This window comes from Triturus cristatus, chromosome 4_1 (assembly GCF_964204655.1).
Source record: "Triturus cristatus chromosome 4_1, aTriCri1.1, whole genome shotgun sequence".
Taxonomy (NCBI): Eukaryota; Metazoa; Chordata; class Amphibia; order Caudata; family Salamandridae; genus Triturus; species Triturus cristatus.
Genome location: NC_140585.1, coordinates 44,226,577 through 44,244,926, shown reverse-complemented (window position 1 = coordinate 44,244,926; position 18,350 = coordinate 44,226,577). Strand labels below are relative to the sequence as shown.

Here is an 18,350-nt window from a genome sequence, read left to right as displayed (position 1 = left end):
AAGGCCGAGTGCCTCCTATTCCAGTGTCTTTGAATTGGGACCAGCGATATGATTCTGTATGGCCTGTTCCAGTGCCAGCTGGCATGAATATACCCCTGTACCCTTCACTCTCTGTCCTTGAATTTTATAAAATAATCTCATTGTAGATAGAAACTCTTAGGAAAAACAATTAACCGAAAGTGGCCTCATGACTTTTCAATTATTTATATTCTACGAGATTAATTTACTTCAAATGACAACAATAAACGAAACACGTAGTTGTCAACCTTCAAAAAAGTCTTTAAAATTAATAATAAGCTAATATGAAATGAACCAGTTAGTGTTTAGATTAAATACTGCAAATATATTCAGATGAGCTTGATTATTACATTGCAGAACATAATATAAACTAAAGGTACCTCATGGTACTCACATATGTTCAGCATTCTGATTGAGTTACTGGAACATGTGACTCAAGCAGGGCAATGCCCAGAATAGAAGGGACACACTGTTCCCAATGGTTGGCCACCTTGCACTTTACAAATGCCTGCATGGAATCCTCCTCAGCTGCCTATTTACAGCAAGGGAGCGCTGGACCGTTCCTACCTCCATCCTTCACATGTCCCGTACTGCTCCCTCAGCTCTGTACCGGTTGTATGTGTTTTCATAGAAAAACAATCGAATGGACGAGAAACCATTTCACATAAATGGCTTAATGGAATTTTCAAGATGAATGCTATTTATAAACCAATTAATTGAATGTCTATTTTTTCAAAATTGGCTCCTGCATGCTTCTTTTGAAGGTGTGACTGAAATGGTTGCAGGTCTTACTTTCAGAAACATTTTTCTTAGGGGTGGGGGGAACTCCGCAGAGTTAAATAAAAACTCTGCAAGATTCCGTGGAGTTCTGATGTTGTGCTGCTTGCAATGCAATTTACTGCCACTAGTGCGAGCAGCACTGAAAAATCATCGTGAACGGCACCATGCGGCACGCAAAAGCACAAGCCCATTCGAGTTGGTTTTGTACCCACTCGAGTAGAAAATCTACATGAGCTGCACCAAATTTAGTTGAGAGGCAGTCCTCTCACCGTGACCGCCCGAGACCACCCACATTAGAAAATGGCACTCGCCAAATTTGGCTTGTACTCGCATTACTAGAGCCTTGCAGGAAAAGTTTTTGCCACACGCCGTTTGGTGGAATTTGGCCCAAACTGGCAAAATGAAACATTTATTACAATCCTTTATGTTAAACTTGTCAAAACTTTCTTTTGCAGAATCCTCACTATCCCTAAACACCATTGATGTCTGCCCCCTAATGCCTCTCCACCCATAAACTCCACCCTCCCTGACCCCTAAACGCCACTGATCCCTGAATCCTAACAGAACTTTGTAACCCTAAACTCCACACATCCCTAGACCCTAAAAACCCGTCACCATACCTAAACTCAACCCATCTTTTACCTCAAAACTTTACCCATCCCTGAACCCTCAAAGCCCTTTCTACTCCTATTCCCTACACATCTCTTAACCTCAAACCCTCACTACCGCCAAACTCAATCCATTCCTGAATCCTAAAAGCCCGTCCTTATGCATAAACCCCACCCATTTGTGATCCCTTAAAATCCTTCACCACCCCTAACCTCCACTCATCCTTATACCCTAAAAACCCTCACTACCCCTGAAATCCACCGATTCATGACCCCTAAAGCCCCTCACCAGCCCTAAACTTCACCATCTCCTCACCCTCAAAACCGTTTCTACATAAAAACTCCACCTAACCCTGACCTTTTAAAATCCCAAAGAACACTATATTCCACCCAATCCCAAAAACTAAAAACCCTTCATCTTCCTAAAACTCTACCCATCACTTATCCTCATAAACACTCACCAGCCCTAAACTTGACTAATCTGTAAAACATAAAAAAAACTTAACACCCATACATGACTCCCATCTCTGAACCCTAAAACCCCCATCACCCCTAAACTCCAATCATTTGTGAACCCTAAAAACTCCTAACTACCCTAAACGCCACTCAAATCTGTCCCTAAAAATTCTCATTACCCCTAAACTCCACCCTTCCCTGAATCCTAAAAACACTAAAAAAAATACTCATTGCCCCTAAACATCTCCCATCCCTAAACCAAAAAATCCCTCACTAGCCCTAACCCTTACCCAAGTGTGTAATTTGGGATGTTTCCTTAAAGCTATCTCTGTTTTTCCATTAATTCACATACATCAGTGGTAACGTCTACACGAGCAGAGGTCATTTAGCAGTGGGACCTTGGATTCCAAAATTTTACAGATGAGGCTGAGCTTGTTGTCATCTGCACAGGACGTGACATCACAGGGCACAGATATCCCTTCCCCATCAGACTCCATCCCTATCTGTCATTGTGAGGGTTGATGTTCCTCTACTGTGCTAAGATTGTACTTTTCGTTCTGGAAGCCAGCTTGGCATGACAAGGTGATTAGGTATTGTACCAGTCAGTTCCACTTGTAACTGGGATTTCTATTTCATGCCAGCTGGTGTTTTAAGACCTAATCTAATAAGCTGATCAAGGTCCACAAATACCATCTAAATGTTGCAGGAAATGACAGTCTACACCTACCTATCAGCAGGAGAAAACCCAATGTCCAACCTGAACTGCCTGAGACCTCTCTGCGCCAGCCTGGCATATCTCCAACACACGGCCGGGTTATCAAATCAAGCCAACACTGAACCACTACAACTGGTGACCAGAGTCAAAGAAAAGAGCATCTGCGGGACATGTGAAGCCACACACAACAAACACTACCTCTAACAATGGGATGCGACTCACAAATGAGGTCCTTCCAGGGGTGTTAGGTCACATCCTGCCTCACTTTGTATGTTTCCAATCTCATTGACTGCAGCAAGCAGCCAAGTAGATTAGAAGACAACTTCCTATAGCACCGCAAAAGACTGCTCATCCTCCTGTTTATCATTGACTTCCAGGTAATTCTTGTCTCTCATGTGCTGCTGGAAGACCTCCTTCACCATCCTCATTCATAGCCCCCTCCCGCAAAGTCTCACTCTTTTCATTCCATGGTGGACTCACTCTTTGATGTGGGCTATCTATTGTCAGGAGCAGAACAGACCCAAATAAAGAATACAAAAACATAATTGTGATGTGGAATAGAAACAGTGTTAGACTCAAAGATGGACTTTAATTAGGCCTTATACCCAGTAATTGATTGTTGCTCTCAGCCAGGAATCTCCCCTGAATCCTCTACTTCTGAGTCTTGGAAGAAACTAGATTACTAAATATTCATTTGCATGTCAATTTTACCACACTTCCCCACTCACCAATATTTGTCAGCTCCTGTTTGACTTTACCCTCCAAGACCTGCACCAAGTTGACAGACTGCCCCTGAGAGGAGACTCTGGTGGGATCTTCACAGGAGGACTTCAGTGCAAGGACATAAAGGGCGACCTGTCCTGATGTGAAGGGGAGGTCTGCGGGAAGAGAATAAATGCAGTTCATTATAAGATAATGCAGGTAAACCATATAAATGGCAATGTCACACTCCAGCACTGTCGTGTCTTCGCTGTGACTAATGACGACAGACACTGTGGGTTCGTTCAACACACTTTATTAGCAACCGGTCACTAGCGTGTCCCTACTCTCACTGCCGTCCCTCAGGCACGCCCCGCCTCTTCCCGCTGGCCGTCCTCCTCTTCCCCCTCTCCCGATGCTCCACCCTCAAACCACTAGACCACCTCACAACTCTACATCTCCCCCTTTGTTAGCAAAACAAATGAATCACTGACGGGTTACATTTCTTCAATTAGCCGCTTAGGCTGGCGAATTGTCTGTCGGGGTCTGAGAGACCGTCCTTCAGGCACTACGGTGGCATTGTCTCCGAGTTCCTTGTCCGAGTGGGTGCCATTCTCACCTTGCGTTTCAATCTGTTGAACTCTTGGTGGCGTTATCCGCGACTCGAGTGCCTCCTGCAGAGCTGGACTACACTTTTGAAAGTGAGACACATTTCGAGTGACACGCCTGTTGTCTGACTCCGCTGTCAGCATGGTGCCCTTCTGTCGGGTGACTGTCAGGGGTTCCGCTCTAAACTTGCTGTCCGTTTTCTTGCATTGCTCCTGCTTGACTACCACGCAATCTCCTTCGTGGAACGAAAAAGAGCGGGCTCGTCTTCTACCATCCGCATATGTCTTCATGCTTTCTTTGCGAGCTCTGTCAGTAGCTTCCACTTCCTGATGGACGCGACTTGGGGATACCGGTCGTAGAGCTCCCTCCCAAGTGGGTATCCGCGTCCGAACCGGGCGCCCTAGCATGAGCGTTGCTGGACATTTGCCAGTGGTGGCGTGCGGCGTCGTCCGGTACGCTCGGAGCACATCGTTGAGTGCCACCTGTGGGTCTCTTTTGTCAAGAGCCGCCTGTTGGAATGTCTTCTTGAGGGTGGCCATGAACCTCTCAGCTGTGCCGTTGGCCTGTGGCCATAGTGGTGTTATCCGCCGGTGTCGGACATTCATTAGTTTCATGAAATCACTGAACTCCCGGCCATTGAAAGGAGGACCATTGTCTGTTTTCACCTCTTTGGGTACCCCCCAGGCTGCAAAGACTTCATCCAAGATAGTAAGTGTGGCAGCTGCGTTAGTGGATGTCACAAATCGGGCGATAGGGAATCTCGAATATTCATCGATTATCACTAGCACATATTTGCCCGACTGCATGGGGCCATAAAAGTCCATCGCCAACTCGTGCCACACTCCTGGCGGTAGGGGCGTCATCTGGAGTGGGGCCGGCGGATCTCCGTGCCTTACCACTTGACACTGCGGACAGTCCTTCAGAGTTTGTTCTACCATTTTGTCCAGGAAGGGGAACCAGACACGCTCACGAAGAGCCCTTTTGGTTGCTACCACTCCTCGATGGCTTTTGTGAGCCAAGTTGACGACTCCTTGCCGCAATTGTTGGGGGATGACGATTCGGTGATCCCTTAGCAACAGGCCGTCTGCTGTGACGGATAGTTCCTCGCGCACGTTCCGGAATGCCTGCAACTCCTGATGCATTGTTGGGTCGCCGCTTTCATCCTCCGTGTCTTCATGCCGCCATCGGTGTGTTTGAACTCGGCGAATCACCCTTTGCAGCATGGCATCCTGCGAGGTGACATCTTGGATGACGTCTAGGGGAACGGCTGGTGGCCGCGCCTGATCCACTACAAAGTGGATGTATTCGTCAGCAACGGATGGTGTGGGGCGCTGGGAAACTTCGGGGTGTCGCGACATATAGTCAGCTGGGTTGGCTGCCTTCCCCGGTTTGTGCACAATGGTGAAAGTGTATTCTTGCAGACGTAGTCCCCAGCGTTCGATGCGGGGAGGCATTTTGGACCGCGGGTTTCCATAGATGGTGATGAGTGCTTGGTGGTCCGTCACCATTGTGAAATGTTTACCATAGATAAACACGTGGAAGTGTTCGCACGCCCACACTACCGCGAGGCTTTCCTTTTCAGGTTGAGAGTAGGCCTTCTCTGTGTCGGAGAGACTGCGGCTGGCGTGGGCCACTATGTGACGTTGGTCAGTGTCTTTATCGTATTGAGCCAGGATGGCACCTAGGCCGACGGGGCTCGCGTCCACGGTGATTTCAGTCTTGCGGTCTGGGCTGAAGTATGCCAGGCTCTCCACCGTGCCCACAGCCAGTTTAATTTCTTGAAACGCTCGCTCGCACTCCGACGTCCACTCAAACGCCTGTCCCTGTTTTGTCAGCATTCGAAGGGGGTGGCTGAGTGTGGCATAGTCCTTAATGTATCTCGAGCAGTAACTCGCCATGCCCAAGAAAGACCGTACATCGCTGACGTCTTGTGGACTCTTGGTGTTGTTCAGAGTGCTCACTTTGTCGGGGTCTGGCTTCATTCCGGCTCCAGAGAAGATGTGTCCAAAGAATTTTAGCTTCGACTGGTGGAACTCACATTTCTCTCTGTTGAGCGTGAGGTTGGCTTCGAGGAGGGCATGGCAGACCCTGTCTAAGGCTGTATCGTGATCCTGGATGTTCGCCCCGTAGACTAGGATGTCATCACTGTAATTCAGCGTATTAGGGATGTGATGGATTGTTTGTCTGATAGCCTCTTGAAATATCTCTGCGGCTGATGAAATGCCAAAGTTCAGTCTCTTATATCTGAACAGCCCCAGGTGCGTTGCGAATGTCGTGATATATCGTGAGCTTTCGTGGAGTTCCAATTGGTGGTAACCCTTGTTAAGGTCTAACTTAGAAAATACCCGCGCCCCGTTTAGTGCAGCTATCATGTCACTTAAGTGGGGCCCTGGATGGCGCTCCCTCTCGATGGCGGTGTTGGGCACCCGCATGTCCACACATAGTCGGACCTTCCCTGGCGTTCCTTTCTTTGGTACGACCACTACCGGAGACACCCACGGCGTGGCGCCTTCTGTCCGCTCGATGATGTCAGCCTTTAGCAGGTCCTGCAGCTCGTCTTCCACAGCCTGCTGGAGGTGGAAGGGTACCTTCCGAGGGTGTTGGGCAACTGGGCGGATCTGTTCATTTATGTGGAGGCGAATTTGGCCTCTGTTCATTTTGCCGAGCCCGGAGAATAACTTTGGGAATTTGTGGATGGTATCGTTGTCGCTGCTGACACGGTAAAGGATTTCCACCAGTCTCAACCGTTCAGCCGTCGGCAGGCTGAGGAGACAGTCCGCCTCTGGCCCCTCAATGACGTGTATCACAGCTGGGACAGATGTTGTTTGGTGCCTCAGCGTCGTCGAAAATTTCCCAAGACATGGGAGCGGCTTCCTGGACATCCAGGTATAGACACGGACGTGTGCAGGGCTTAGTCGGGGCCGAGGATTCATTTTCCTATACTCTGTCACCGGGATGTAATTGAGTGATGCCCCACTGTCCATTACAAACTTTGTGTGATGTGTGCCCACACTGATGTCCAGGCGAGGGTATTTCTTCAGCTGGTCTGGATCAGCAATCATGTTTACATATTCCACTGAATACTCTTGTTCGCTTGACGGTGAACCAGAGTCTCTAGACGGTGATCTTCTCGACCACCTTGATGATCGTGACTCCCTGCTGGACTGGGAGGATCTGGACGACGACTTCTGACGGTCATGTACTGCTCGCGCATGGTGTCGGCGCGTTTCGCCTCTTAGCATCCTGGTTGCATTTTTGTCTTTCTCACGGCGGTACTCCCCGCACATGGTCTCAAAATGATTACTCCGGCCACACTTGTGGCACTGCTGCCCTATGGCGGGGCATGCTCCGCTGTGTGGGAAGTCATATCCACATCTATAGCACCTTCGCACTGGCGCCTTCTTCCCGTGATCCTGGCGTCTGCTCCTCCTCCCCGAGTCTGGCCGCCGATGTCCGGGGCGGCGATGTCTCGACGGCGGTCGTGCGTGTCGTGCTCGTTCTCTCGACCCCCGGCGAGGACGTTCGGTGTGCACTTGACAGATTAGCTCCTTGCGCTCCGTACGCCCTGCCTCCATGGTCTTGGCCTGTTCCGCCGTTTGGTGGTGTAATCTCGTGAGTTCCTCAATTTCATCTAAGGTGTGGCTTTTCTTCAATAGTTTCCTACGAAGGGACTCCGACTGACAGCCGTCAATCACGCGCAGCCGTATTGCATCATCTGTCGAGAATGCTTCAAAGTTGCAGTGGCGCGCCAATCGCCGTAGTCGCGTTATATATGAGCCCATTACCTCATCTTTCTCTTGGCGCGCTCGCTGAAACACATACCGTTCATAGTCCACATTCTTCTTGTGCAAGAACTTCTTATCCAGGGCCTCTCGCACCTTGGCATATGTTCCCGCATCTGTGGCAGGGATTTCTTTTATCATCTTGCTGATATCCTTCCCCACGAGATTTCGAAGTGCGATCAGTTGATCCTCATCCCCCAGTACCTTGGAACCTTTGATGTAGTCCTCGAAATCTTCGATCCATTCTTCCCAGCGAGGGCCCATGCTGCTTCCGACCACGAGCGCTAGGGGTTCTGGAGGGCGCAGATGCGATAACCCCATGACAAGTGGCTTCGCTTCTTGGCGGACTGGGGATCCCTGGGTCGACATTGTGTTTCACGCGACGCTATGTCTTATCTGTCCACTTGCCTTTGCCTTGGCTTGTTTGTTATTTGTCTTGTTGTCCACTTGCCTTTGCCTTGGCTTGTTTGTTAATTGTCTTGTTGTTATTTTCTTTCTTCTTTTTTGAATTTATCTGTCCCTTTGCACTCGTGTGTGGCTTCGCTTTGCTCGTGCTTGTTTGTTCCTCACGGCGCCTGACTTCAAAATGGCCGCCGGGTACACTTAAATGGGACGTCTTTGCAATTCGCCTGACTTCAAGATGGCCGCCGGGCCGGTATCGTGCACAGGGCTTCACACGTGCTGCTATCACTGTGAGGCTTCACTCACCCCCGGTCCGTGCACCGCTCGTCTGGCCTCCGCACGTCTTCCGTTTCACTCGGGGAGAGGCTTCCTAGCAGGGTAGGTGGTGGTTCTCACGTCTGGCACTCACATCGAGACGCGTGGGCCAGCGTCGTCGACCTCTCTCCTTTCCTTCGAGCGCCAAACCCTCTTCAGACTCAGGGTGCGTTCCGCGCTTCCGCTCCTCACACTGCCGGGCTCTCTTCGCGCTCGGGGTGCGCTCTGCGTGCGGCGGTGTTCCCGCCGTCTTCTCCCGCGTCTTGCCCTCCGGCGGTCTCGGTTGCGTTTCAGGGTTTGGGAGAGCATTCAGCTCGATCCCACCCTCGTCGCCAGCTGTCGTGTCTTCGCTGTGACTAATGACGACAGACACTGTGGGTTCGTTCAACACACTTTATTAGCAACCGGTCACTAGCGTGTCCCTACTCTCACTGCCGTCCCTCAGGCACGCCCCGCCTCTTCCCGCTGGCCGTCCTCCTCTTCCCCCTCTCCCGATGCTCCACCCTCAAACCACTAGACCACCTCACAACTCTACAAGCACTCCCATAGGAACCAGTCTGGAGCATAGATAAGCACTGAAAAACACTACGACAACATTGAGCAAATGCGCATTTAAAGCAATCATCCAGAAAAGCCCTCCATGAACAACTGAGCCTGTGGTAAAGTGTCAAACGAGCCAAGTTACAAACATCATGGAAATACCAACTCAGAAAACCCACAAACAGTTAACAAACAAATGTGCACCAAAACAACACCTACTAAACAATCAATAAATAAATGTAAAGGAGAATAAAACTACCAACCACTCAGGCTATTAACCTTGTAAGAACAATAAGTCAATGAGGGAGCATGTGACTGAGTAACTCATGTTCAATCAACAAAGTAGTTCTTCATGAAACTCAAATAAATCATGATTTGTCTATGACAAACACAGTCAGAGGAAAAACCGATGGAAGCATTAACCGCAAATCATTTGATTAACTAATCTATTTCACTGTAAAAAAATATAAATTCAGAAACATCCATTGAAAGAGTGACAAAGTCCCCACTCAATGAAACATCAACTCAAACATCCTGATAAATAGTCAATGATCTCTCTCTCGCACACATGCATGCACACACACACACCCACAGTCACCCACATGCGCACACACAAAGCACACAACCAAACAACAAAAACTGGAACACTCACAAAAAACTGAAGAAAAAGTGAACAGAACCAAATTGAAGTAAATATAGAACCATACAACCAAATAAACTGCAATCAAACATCAAATCAATAAATACCCAGTTAATAGACTGTGTCAAATACTATAAAGCACGCAATGAAACACCCAGCACGCAAGCTAAATGCACTGGTAAACCCCTATCCAACAAAAAACACAAACGCACTATACACAAATACAAATTCAACACAACACAACATTCTAAGGGAAAATAAACAGACATGTTACTACACAGCAAACTATAAACTCACCAAAGAAACACTAATGCAAAAAACACACAGGTGCAGGTTTCAAATAACAAATATTGAAACACATACACACACAATTATATAAGAGAAATCTTAACTCTGAAAAACACCCAAAGAAACATTGAAGTAAGAAGCCTCAATGCAACACTGAGACCCAAATATTTGTACAAATGCCCAATAAACATTGAAAGAAAATAACAAAGCACCTAAAGATAGAGTGAAGGCACAAACATGCATACACACACTATAAAACAGACAGCAAAACTATGAAGGAAAACACCCTCCACAAAATAGAAACGAAGCAGTGAACAAAACAATTAACACAACAGTAAATAAAATCACCATCACTGCAGGACTCAAAATACCCACTTGGGCAGAAACATAAACGGTATTAAGAAGCCAATGATAATGATAGGTTCAGTGATGTATGCAGCTAATTAATCAAGGAACAAGCACTGAGACAAGATTGAAATCAGATATAGAAATGAAACACTCTTCCAAAGTTTGAATAAATGCACATGTGGCAAAATGAGTTACCAAATTCTCATGAAGAGTACAGGATCACTGAAACAGAGAACACCACAGTGGAGAATTGCAGAGAGTTTGTTGTTCGTTAACAAGTGGGGGATGTTCCAGCTACCAATATAGTGATGCTGCAATTCCAGTCCTACAAACCATAATCCAACCTAATGTGAGGCATCACAGCAGGACCTGAGATCTCTGGGACATCCCAACCAGTCAACAGACAGGTTTCCATCCAGACCTTCGGACACTCTACGAGATACATTGAGCGTGCAACGAGTGCCGATTGCGACTAAGGTATATCCTTTTGTTTGAGTTGTGGATGTGGTGTGTGGGTGTATTCCTCACCCATTGAGACTCTGTTGATTGCATCCTGTTTGAGTTGCTCCACCAGAAGGTTCTCAGTGTTGACATCTTGGCTCCCGGCTAAGTTGGAGGCTATAAGTACACTGGGGTCTGGTGCGGTGTTGGGGCTGACAGAGTGCAGCATCTGGTTCAGGAGAGCCGTGACCAGGGACTTCTGGGGTTCCGGAACAGCTGAAAGGAAAGATATCTGAGGGTCATCAAATGCTGATGCAAATCAACTAACCTGAGCCTGGGACAAAATAATGGAGGAAAAGGTCTAACGTCTTAGCAGTGTGTGTGGGAACACAAGAATGGTCAAGTCAGAACTCACGTTACCTTTACACAATATTGTGTTACTTTCAGACGATCAATCACACAAGCTCAATGCATGCAGACACACACACATACCCACATATACAGATAAACACACGTGTATGTTCATGTGTACACACATGAGTAGCCTTACATACATACACACTCACAAGAGTATCAGTCTCTTAACTGCTGACTTGCCATAGAATTGGGACCATGGTGACACCCAGAAGGTGCTGGGATCTCCAAGAGGGAGAAGGCAGAGAAGATCTTTACATGACGAGGGAAAGAGCCAGAGGTGGACGGCACTAACAAAGGTTGCTACTTGGTTGGAAACTAAATGCCATGAGGAAGGAAGGGGCCAGAGGAGACTGACATGAGGGATTGGGATCTGAGGGCTCGATTCACAAAAGTAATCTGAGACAAAATCCTAATTCTACGACTTTGGGTATTCACAAAGGGCATTTAGGAGTAGTAAAGTTAGAATTCTGTCATAGTTAAAATTAAGTTTTGGTCTTCAGTTAAACTTAAGACCAAAACTTAAGTTTAACTGAGACAAAATCCTAACTTTACTACTTCCTAAATTCCCTTTGTGAATATAGAAAGTCGTAAAGTTAGGATTTTGTCTCACGTTACTTTTTCTGAATCGGGCCCACTGGAACTGAGGGAAGGGGCTGGAGGACACTGAGGCTACATTAGGGATCATGAACTGTGGTCACTATAAAAGGCTAGGAGAGAGGGCCCTGGTCCTGCTTGACTAGGAGAATTGTGTGGGGAGCAGGATTGAAAGTAGGGAGGATCATGAGGGGTCAAGAGTTAAAATCTACCTCCCTGATTACTCAATGATGGCAGGCTCACTGATTTGTTTAGAGAAGGGTCGTCAAGTACACTTGCATCATAACTAGTTGCAATCAGTTCTTGATAAGGTTGTAAAGACACTTGTAGCATGCCTCCTTATCAGCCACTGGAGCATCGCTAACTGTGCCTTAAATCACCACAAAGACTACACAACATGTACCTATGTCACCCTCTAACATATGGCAGCAGCCTCAACTTGAGGGTTGCCCTATTACTGAATAAATACAACCCGAGCAGAGCTGCCCCCTTCTAAGTATTAACCCCTTGCTGAGCTTGTAGTTCTAAGCAAAGCTTCACTTTTTGTCTATTAGTTTATAGAGGAGTTTGGTTGCGTTTTGCTCTAGTAGCTGCAGAGTCTACGTGTAGAACATCGAGAGTCCAATCAGCAGTGGGGGAACCATGTGAAATTCTTCATTACAGGTCCCATATACAGGAGGTTCGGCAGAAGGTAAGGTGGAACTCTTCAATTTTTAGACCCTTCCTTTGGTGACCATCAGCCTCAGACCTGAGATCAGAATGTTCCACCGGTTGGGACCCTGACCTCCCAGAGTTCATCGTCCAAGATTGATTAGATTGAATGCTTTTTGGGCAGTAAGATGTGTAGATGCAGGACATGTGATTGTGGTAGGCTTGTAGTGGGGGGTTTACTCTTTGTTGGTATCATTATCATGGGAGAAGTCAAATGTGAGGTCGTAACTCGTAAGCAGTGCATCCCAAAGGCATCAGTTATGGTCAGGTTACCGAGCCATAACTGGTGAATATTAATGTTTTTTAGGTTTAGGTTTTGTTTTATAACTATAATTGCTTTTTAAGTGTCTGAGATCTTTTTTAAATGCACATTAAGGTATTTTAACCAACACTCAATACAATGTCACTTTAACCTTTGACTCTTTAGTGAATTTCAATTTTTTTTATCATATGCCACATCCAGCTGTTCTTTGCACCTGACCTCCTATTTGCAGCCAACAGTGCAGCTGTCCAACCCGCTGTGGGTAGACAACCTCTGCTGCACACACCCTTCAGCCGTGCACAGTGGGGTTTAGCCAGACTCTGCACCCAACCTGCGTGCGAAGTCAAAGGAAGGTTGCACACAGGGGGGATTGGCCACCAAGGACTGTTGGGTGCAAGGGCTGGCCAGGGGCCAAGCTCTGCAGCCAACCCTTGCTGTGCTTGCAAACGATGGTGAGAAGTAGGGTTAGCCATCTGTGGTGAGTTTGTCTCAGAGCCTGGCTACATCACACCACATAGCAAGACCCTGTTGCGCACCGCAGAAGGCCATAAGCAGCAGTGAGTGTCCACCTGTGGAGGCCTAGCCATATGGTCTGATCAAAGGCCAGGCTCTGCACCCAACCCCTGCTATGCACATCCAATGGCTGTGTGCAGTGTGGGTTGGTTGATCACAGATTGTTACCAAAGGGGTAAAGTCCTGCTACTAACCCTCTCTGAGCATGACAAAAGGTAGAGTACTTGTACTTCTGGATGTGGTCATTAGTGAAGTAATCAGTGATGTAATCGATGATGTTGTTTACCTTGTCCAAGTATGACATAAGCAATGCATGATGGGAGAGCTATGGTTAGTTTACCCAAATCAAACTGACAGGATTTCAGTGGTTTTTGATGTTTGTTTTGTAACCTGAACTGCCCTCTAATTGTGGGGATTTTCAGCATATGTATGTATGTATATATATATATATATATATATATATATATATATATATATATATATATATATATATATATATATATATATATATATATATATATATATATATATATATATATTCAGTGAAAAAACCATAGGTTTCACACACGTTATAGTTAGGAATTAGCATTTAAAAAACCTTAGAAATTCAGTGAAGAAAACCATGGGTTTCACACATGTTATAGTTAGCTGGACATTTTACTCGTAAAAAACCATTGAAATTGCCCCGTTATAGTTAGTTCAGCTAACTATAACTCGCGCGCCCGCAATGCACTGCTGATGACGTCACATATTACATCACTCATGACATGGTCAGTGACATCACTCATGACATCACTGATGACATCTCAAATGACATTACTGATGACACCATCCAGTGAATGTGTGTTTTTCTGAAAATTAAATATGTTTTATATATGTATATCTCAAGGTCGATGAAAGAATAAATGGGTATATTACTGTCTAAATGGATGATTTCTTATTGAAAAATTGATTGTGTAACTGACTGATTAAGTGTATCATAGTGAATACATGGCTTAGTGAGTAATGTTTAAATATATAAATATCTGTATCAGTCTCTCACTTTGTGTATAAGTGGCTGCATGGGTTGGTGAGTATCTACATGGGTGTCTATATAGGATATTAGTTGGTTTTTTGAGTATCAGTCTGAGTGTCTGCATGGTTCGGTGGGGGGTATTACGTAGTGCATAGGTGCATGAATGATTGACTCACTGTTTGTATGTGTTGATCAGAGCATGTGTGCAGGACTGCATGGGTGGATGAGTGTGTGTATGGGTGTGTTAGTGAGTGAATGACTGTCTCAATAGTGTCTTTATGAGTAACTACATATGTTTTAAACTAGTATATGTGACTATTGGTGTAAATAAGTGAGTATATGTGAGAGTGAGACATTGGAAGAGTTCCTGTATGAATAAGTATGTGTTTCTATAAGTGATTGTTTAAAAGACTAAGTATGTGTAAGTTTCCGTAGAAGTAAGTGTGGTGGTGTGTGAATAACTGTATATGCAAGTAAATGTATGTTTTATTCTTTATTAGCATGGGTGACTATGTGTGTGAGTAGCTCTATGGATAAGTGGCATTGTGTTACAGGATGTATAGGTGTATGAGTACATATGATAAGTGAGTACATGTATGAGTGACTGTATTGAACTGTTGGTGAATGAATGGATGTGTATGTGGATCTTAGAATTACTGAAGAGGTTGTTGTAACTGTTATTGGTATGTCCATTCTTTTGTAAATTTTAGTCTCTATTTTTGTATGTGTGTATCAAAGGTTATATTAGGGTGAGAGGAGGTCTGCCACTCTATCACAAGGATGATGTCATCAGTGATGTCATTTGAGATGTCATCAGTGATGTCATGAGTGATGTCACTGACCATGTCATGAGTGATGTAATATGTGACGTCATCAGCAGTGCATTGCGGGCGCGCGAGTTATAGTTAGCTGAACTAACTATAACGGGGCAATTTCAATGGTTTTTTACGAGTAAAATGTCCAGCTAACTATAACATGTGTGAAACCTATGGTTTTTTTCACTGAATTTCTAAGGTTTTTTAAATGCTAATTCCTAACTATAACGTGTGTGAAACCTATGGTTTTTTCACTGAATTTCTAAGGTTTTTTAAATGCTAAGTCCTAACTATAACGTGTGTGAAACCCATGGTTTTTTCAGTGAATTTGCAAGGTTTTTTAAATGCTAATTTTTTTTTTTTCTTCTATTTTTTCTAACATATTTTTATTTTAATTTTCTTACCTTTTATAAAGACTATGATTAAATTTTTAAAATTCTTTAATATGTTTTTTTAAATATATTTTTTAAAATAAACATGTAAAATTTATTAGCAGTACTTTTTTTCTATTTTTTTTATTATTTTTTTAGTACGCGTACCGTAAGCTCACGGTAAGCGTACGGTTTACGCAACGCCCGTAATTTTTTTACGCTGCTTGCGTATAGTTACGCAATTTGCGTAGCCGCGCGTACTCCGCGTGGGACGCGTACGCGTGTACGCTACACGCGCACGTTACGCGGAAGTGTCGGGGAGTGACTGTTATGCGCATGCGCGCAAGCGCGTGTCTTTTTTACGCGCATGCGCACTTTTGAATTCTGCATTTCATTTATTTTTTTTTATTTTTTTTTACCGTACGCTTACCGTACGCGTACCCCGTGATTTTTTTAAAAATCAATAAATGTTTTTTTTGTACTTTTCTGTCCTTCTTTGACCCCCTTACAAATGTTAGGGGGTCTGTAACTCTCCTCATTGCCCCCTTTTCTTGTTTTCACTCTTTTTTTTCAGAGTGAAATACACAAAATGGCGGCCGCCGCTTCCTGGTTTCGGCCGATTCGAATGTTTACTAAGATCTAAGTGCCAATCAGAATCTCGCTCGCGCACGCCATTTTTCTTCCGTACGCTTACCGTAAGCTCACCGTACGCGTACCCCGTGATTTTTTTAAAAAACAATAAATGTTTTTTTTGTACTTTACAGTCCTTCTTTGACCCCCTCACAAATGTAAGGGGGTCTGTAACTCTCCTCTTTGCCCCCTTTTCTTGTTTTCACTCTTTTTTTCAGAGTGAAATACACAAAATGGCGGCCGCCGCTTCCTGGTTTCGGCCGATTCGAATGTTTACTAAGATCTAAGAGCCAATCAGAATCGCGCTCGCGCACACCACCGTACGCGTACGGTAAGCGTACGGTAAGCGTACCGTAAGCGGGCTCAGATATATATATTGATTTAAAGGCTATTTTCTCAGAATCTACTGAACAGATTTACACCAAACCTACAAAAGGCACTTCCTTGACCTAGGGACTACTTCTCTGCCAAATTTCGAGTAATTCTGTTCAGCCGTTCGGGCTGTAGCTCGTTCTAAAGGTCCTATGGAAAAATGCATGGGAAAAACGTGTTTTGGGACCCCCCTTTTATCTCAGCCCCCGCTTGACGGATCCCCCCGAGACTTTCAGGGTAGGAGCGGAGCGTAGCGCCCCACCTATTTTGAGAAATTCGCGAGGATTCGTCGACCGGCGCCAAAGTTATTCAAAATAGAATGTTGCGGATTTCCTATGGAAAAGGGGTCCTAACTATAACTACCTACTGGCGACCGCCAGTAGGTAATATTATCTACTGGCGGTCGCCAGTAGATAGTTATAGTTAGGACCCTGTTTCCATAGGAAATCCGCAACATTCTATTTGGAATAACTTTGGCGCCGGTCGACGAATCCTCGCGAAATTTTCAAAATAGGTGGGGCGCTACGCTCCGCTCCTACCCTGAAAGTCTCGGGGGGATTCGCCAAGCGGGGGCTGAGAAAAAAGGGGGGTCCCAAAACGCGTTTTCCCATGCATTTTTCCATAGGACCTTTAGACACAGCTACAGCCCGAACGGCTGAACAGAATTACTTGAAATTTGGCAGAGAGGTAGTCCTCAGGTCAAGGAAGTGCCTTTTGTAGGTCTGGTGTAAATCTTTTCAGTACTTCCTGTGAAAATAGCATTTAAATCAATATATATATCTGAGCCAGCTTACGGTGCGCTTACAGTGCGCTTACGGTAAGCTTACCGTACGCGTACGGTGCCGTGCGCGAGCGCGATTCTGATTGGCTGTTAGACCTTAGTAAACATTCGAATCGTTCGAAACCAGGAAACGGCGTCCGCCATTTTCTCTCTCGCACTCTGAGGGGTGGAGGAAAAACAAAGGCAAAAAACATTGAAAGGGACTATTTAGACAGCTCCTAACCACCTAGTCTTGGTGAAAGTGTCCCCAAAGACCCCCCCAGGCCAAAAATTCATTTTTAATTTTTTTCGAAACATCGGCGATTACGCTTACCGTACGCTTACGGTTAAAAATAACCTTTAAAAAATAACTATCCACACTCTCCCCACCCCGTGTGCAATTGGTTCCTGAAGGGCACCAATTGGGCATGGCATGTCTCACTCAATGAAAATTTAAATGCTTACCTTTCACAACGAAGCGCATAATATGTCCTCCATGTGCGCACGGTGCGCGAAGCGCATCGTGCGTATATGGCCCATCCAGCGTAACGTGGGCACGCGGTGCGCGTAGCGCACTGCGTGCCCGCCGTGCGTGCACGGCACTAATTGCGTAAAGTGGGCGCGCGGTGCGCGAAGCGCACCGCTTGCTCACTGTGCGCGCACGGTGCACGAAGCGCACCGCGCGCGCACGGAACGAACTGCGTTAAGTGGGCGCGCACGCCACGAATGGCGTAAAATAACTTAGCATTTAAAAAACCGTACAAATTCACTGAAAAAACCATAGGTTTCACACACGTTATAGTTAGGAATTAGCATTTAAAAAACCTTGCAAATTCAGTGAAAAAACCATAGGTTTCACACATGTTATAGTTAGCTGGACATTTTACTGATAAAAAACCAATGAAATTCCCCCGTTATAGTTAGTGCAGGCAACTATAACTCACGCGACCGCAATCCTCTGCTGATGACATATGTGTCTTTATGAAAAAAAAATATTTGTAATATATGTATAGCTAAAATTTTATGGAAGAAGACATGGGCAAATAAGTGTGTAAATACAGTATTAGCATCAGCAGAGGATTGCGGTCGCGTGAGTTATAGTTGACTGCACTAACTATAACGGGGGAATTTCATTGGTTTTTTTATCAGTAAAATGTCCAGCTAACTATAACATGTGTGAAACCTATGGTTTTTTCACTGAATATATATATATGGCCACCAGGTGCGAGGCTCCAAACATCGTAACAGG

At 45.5% G+C, this 18,350-nt stretch overlaps 1 protein-coding gene across 1 annotated transcript in view; it reads right to left on the bottom strand.

Annotated features, from left to right (window-relative positions):
- LOC146839429 (cobalamin binding intrinsic factor-like) overlaps window positions 1-18,350 on the bottom strand; it is a 64,261-nt gene that overhangs the window by 32,681 nt on the left and 13,230 nt on the right. Inside the window, exons 2-3 of the mRNA XM_085651477.1 lie at window positions 10,729-10,917; window positions 3,306-3,455 (exon numbers count right to left, since the gene is read on the bottom strand). Coding sequence (XP_085507603.1) covers window positions 3,306-3,455; window positions 10,729-10,917 — 339 coding nt within the window. The remainder of the gene's footprint in view (window positions 1-3,305; window positions 3,456-10,728; window positions 10,918-18,350) is intronic.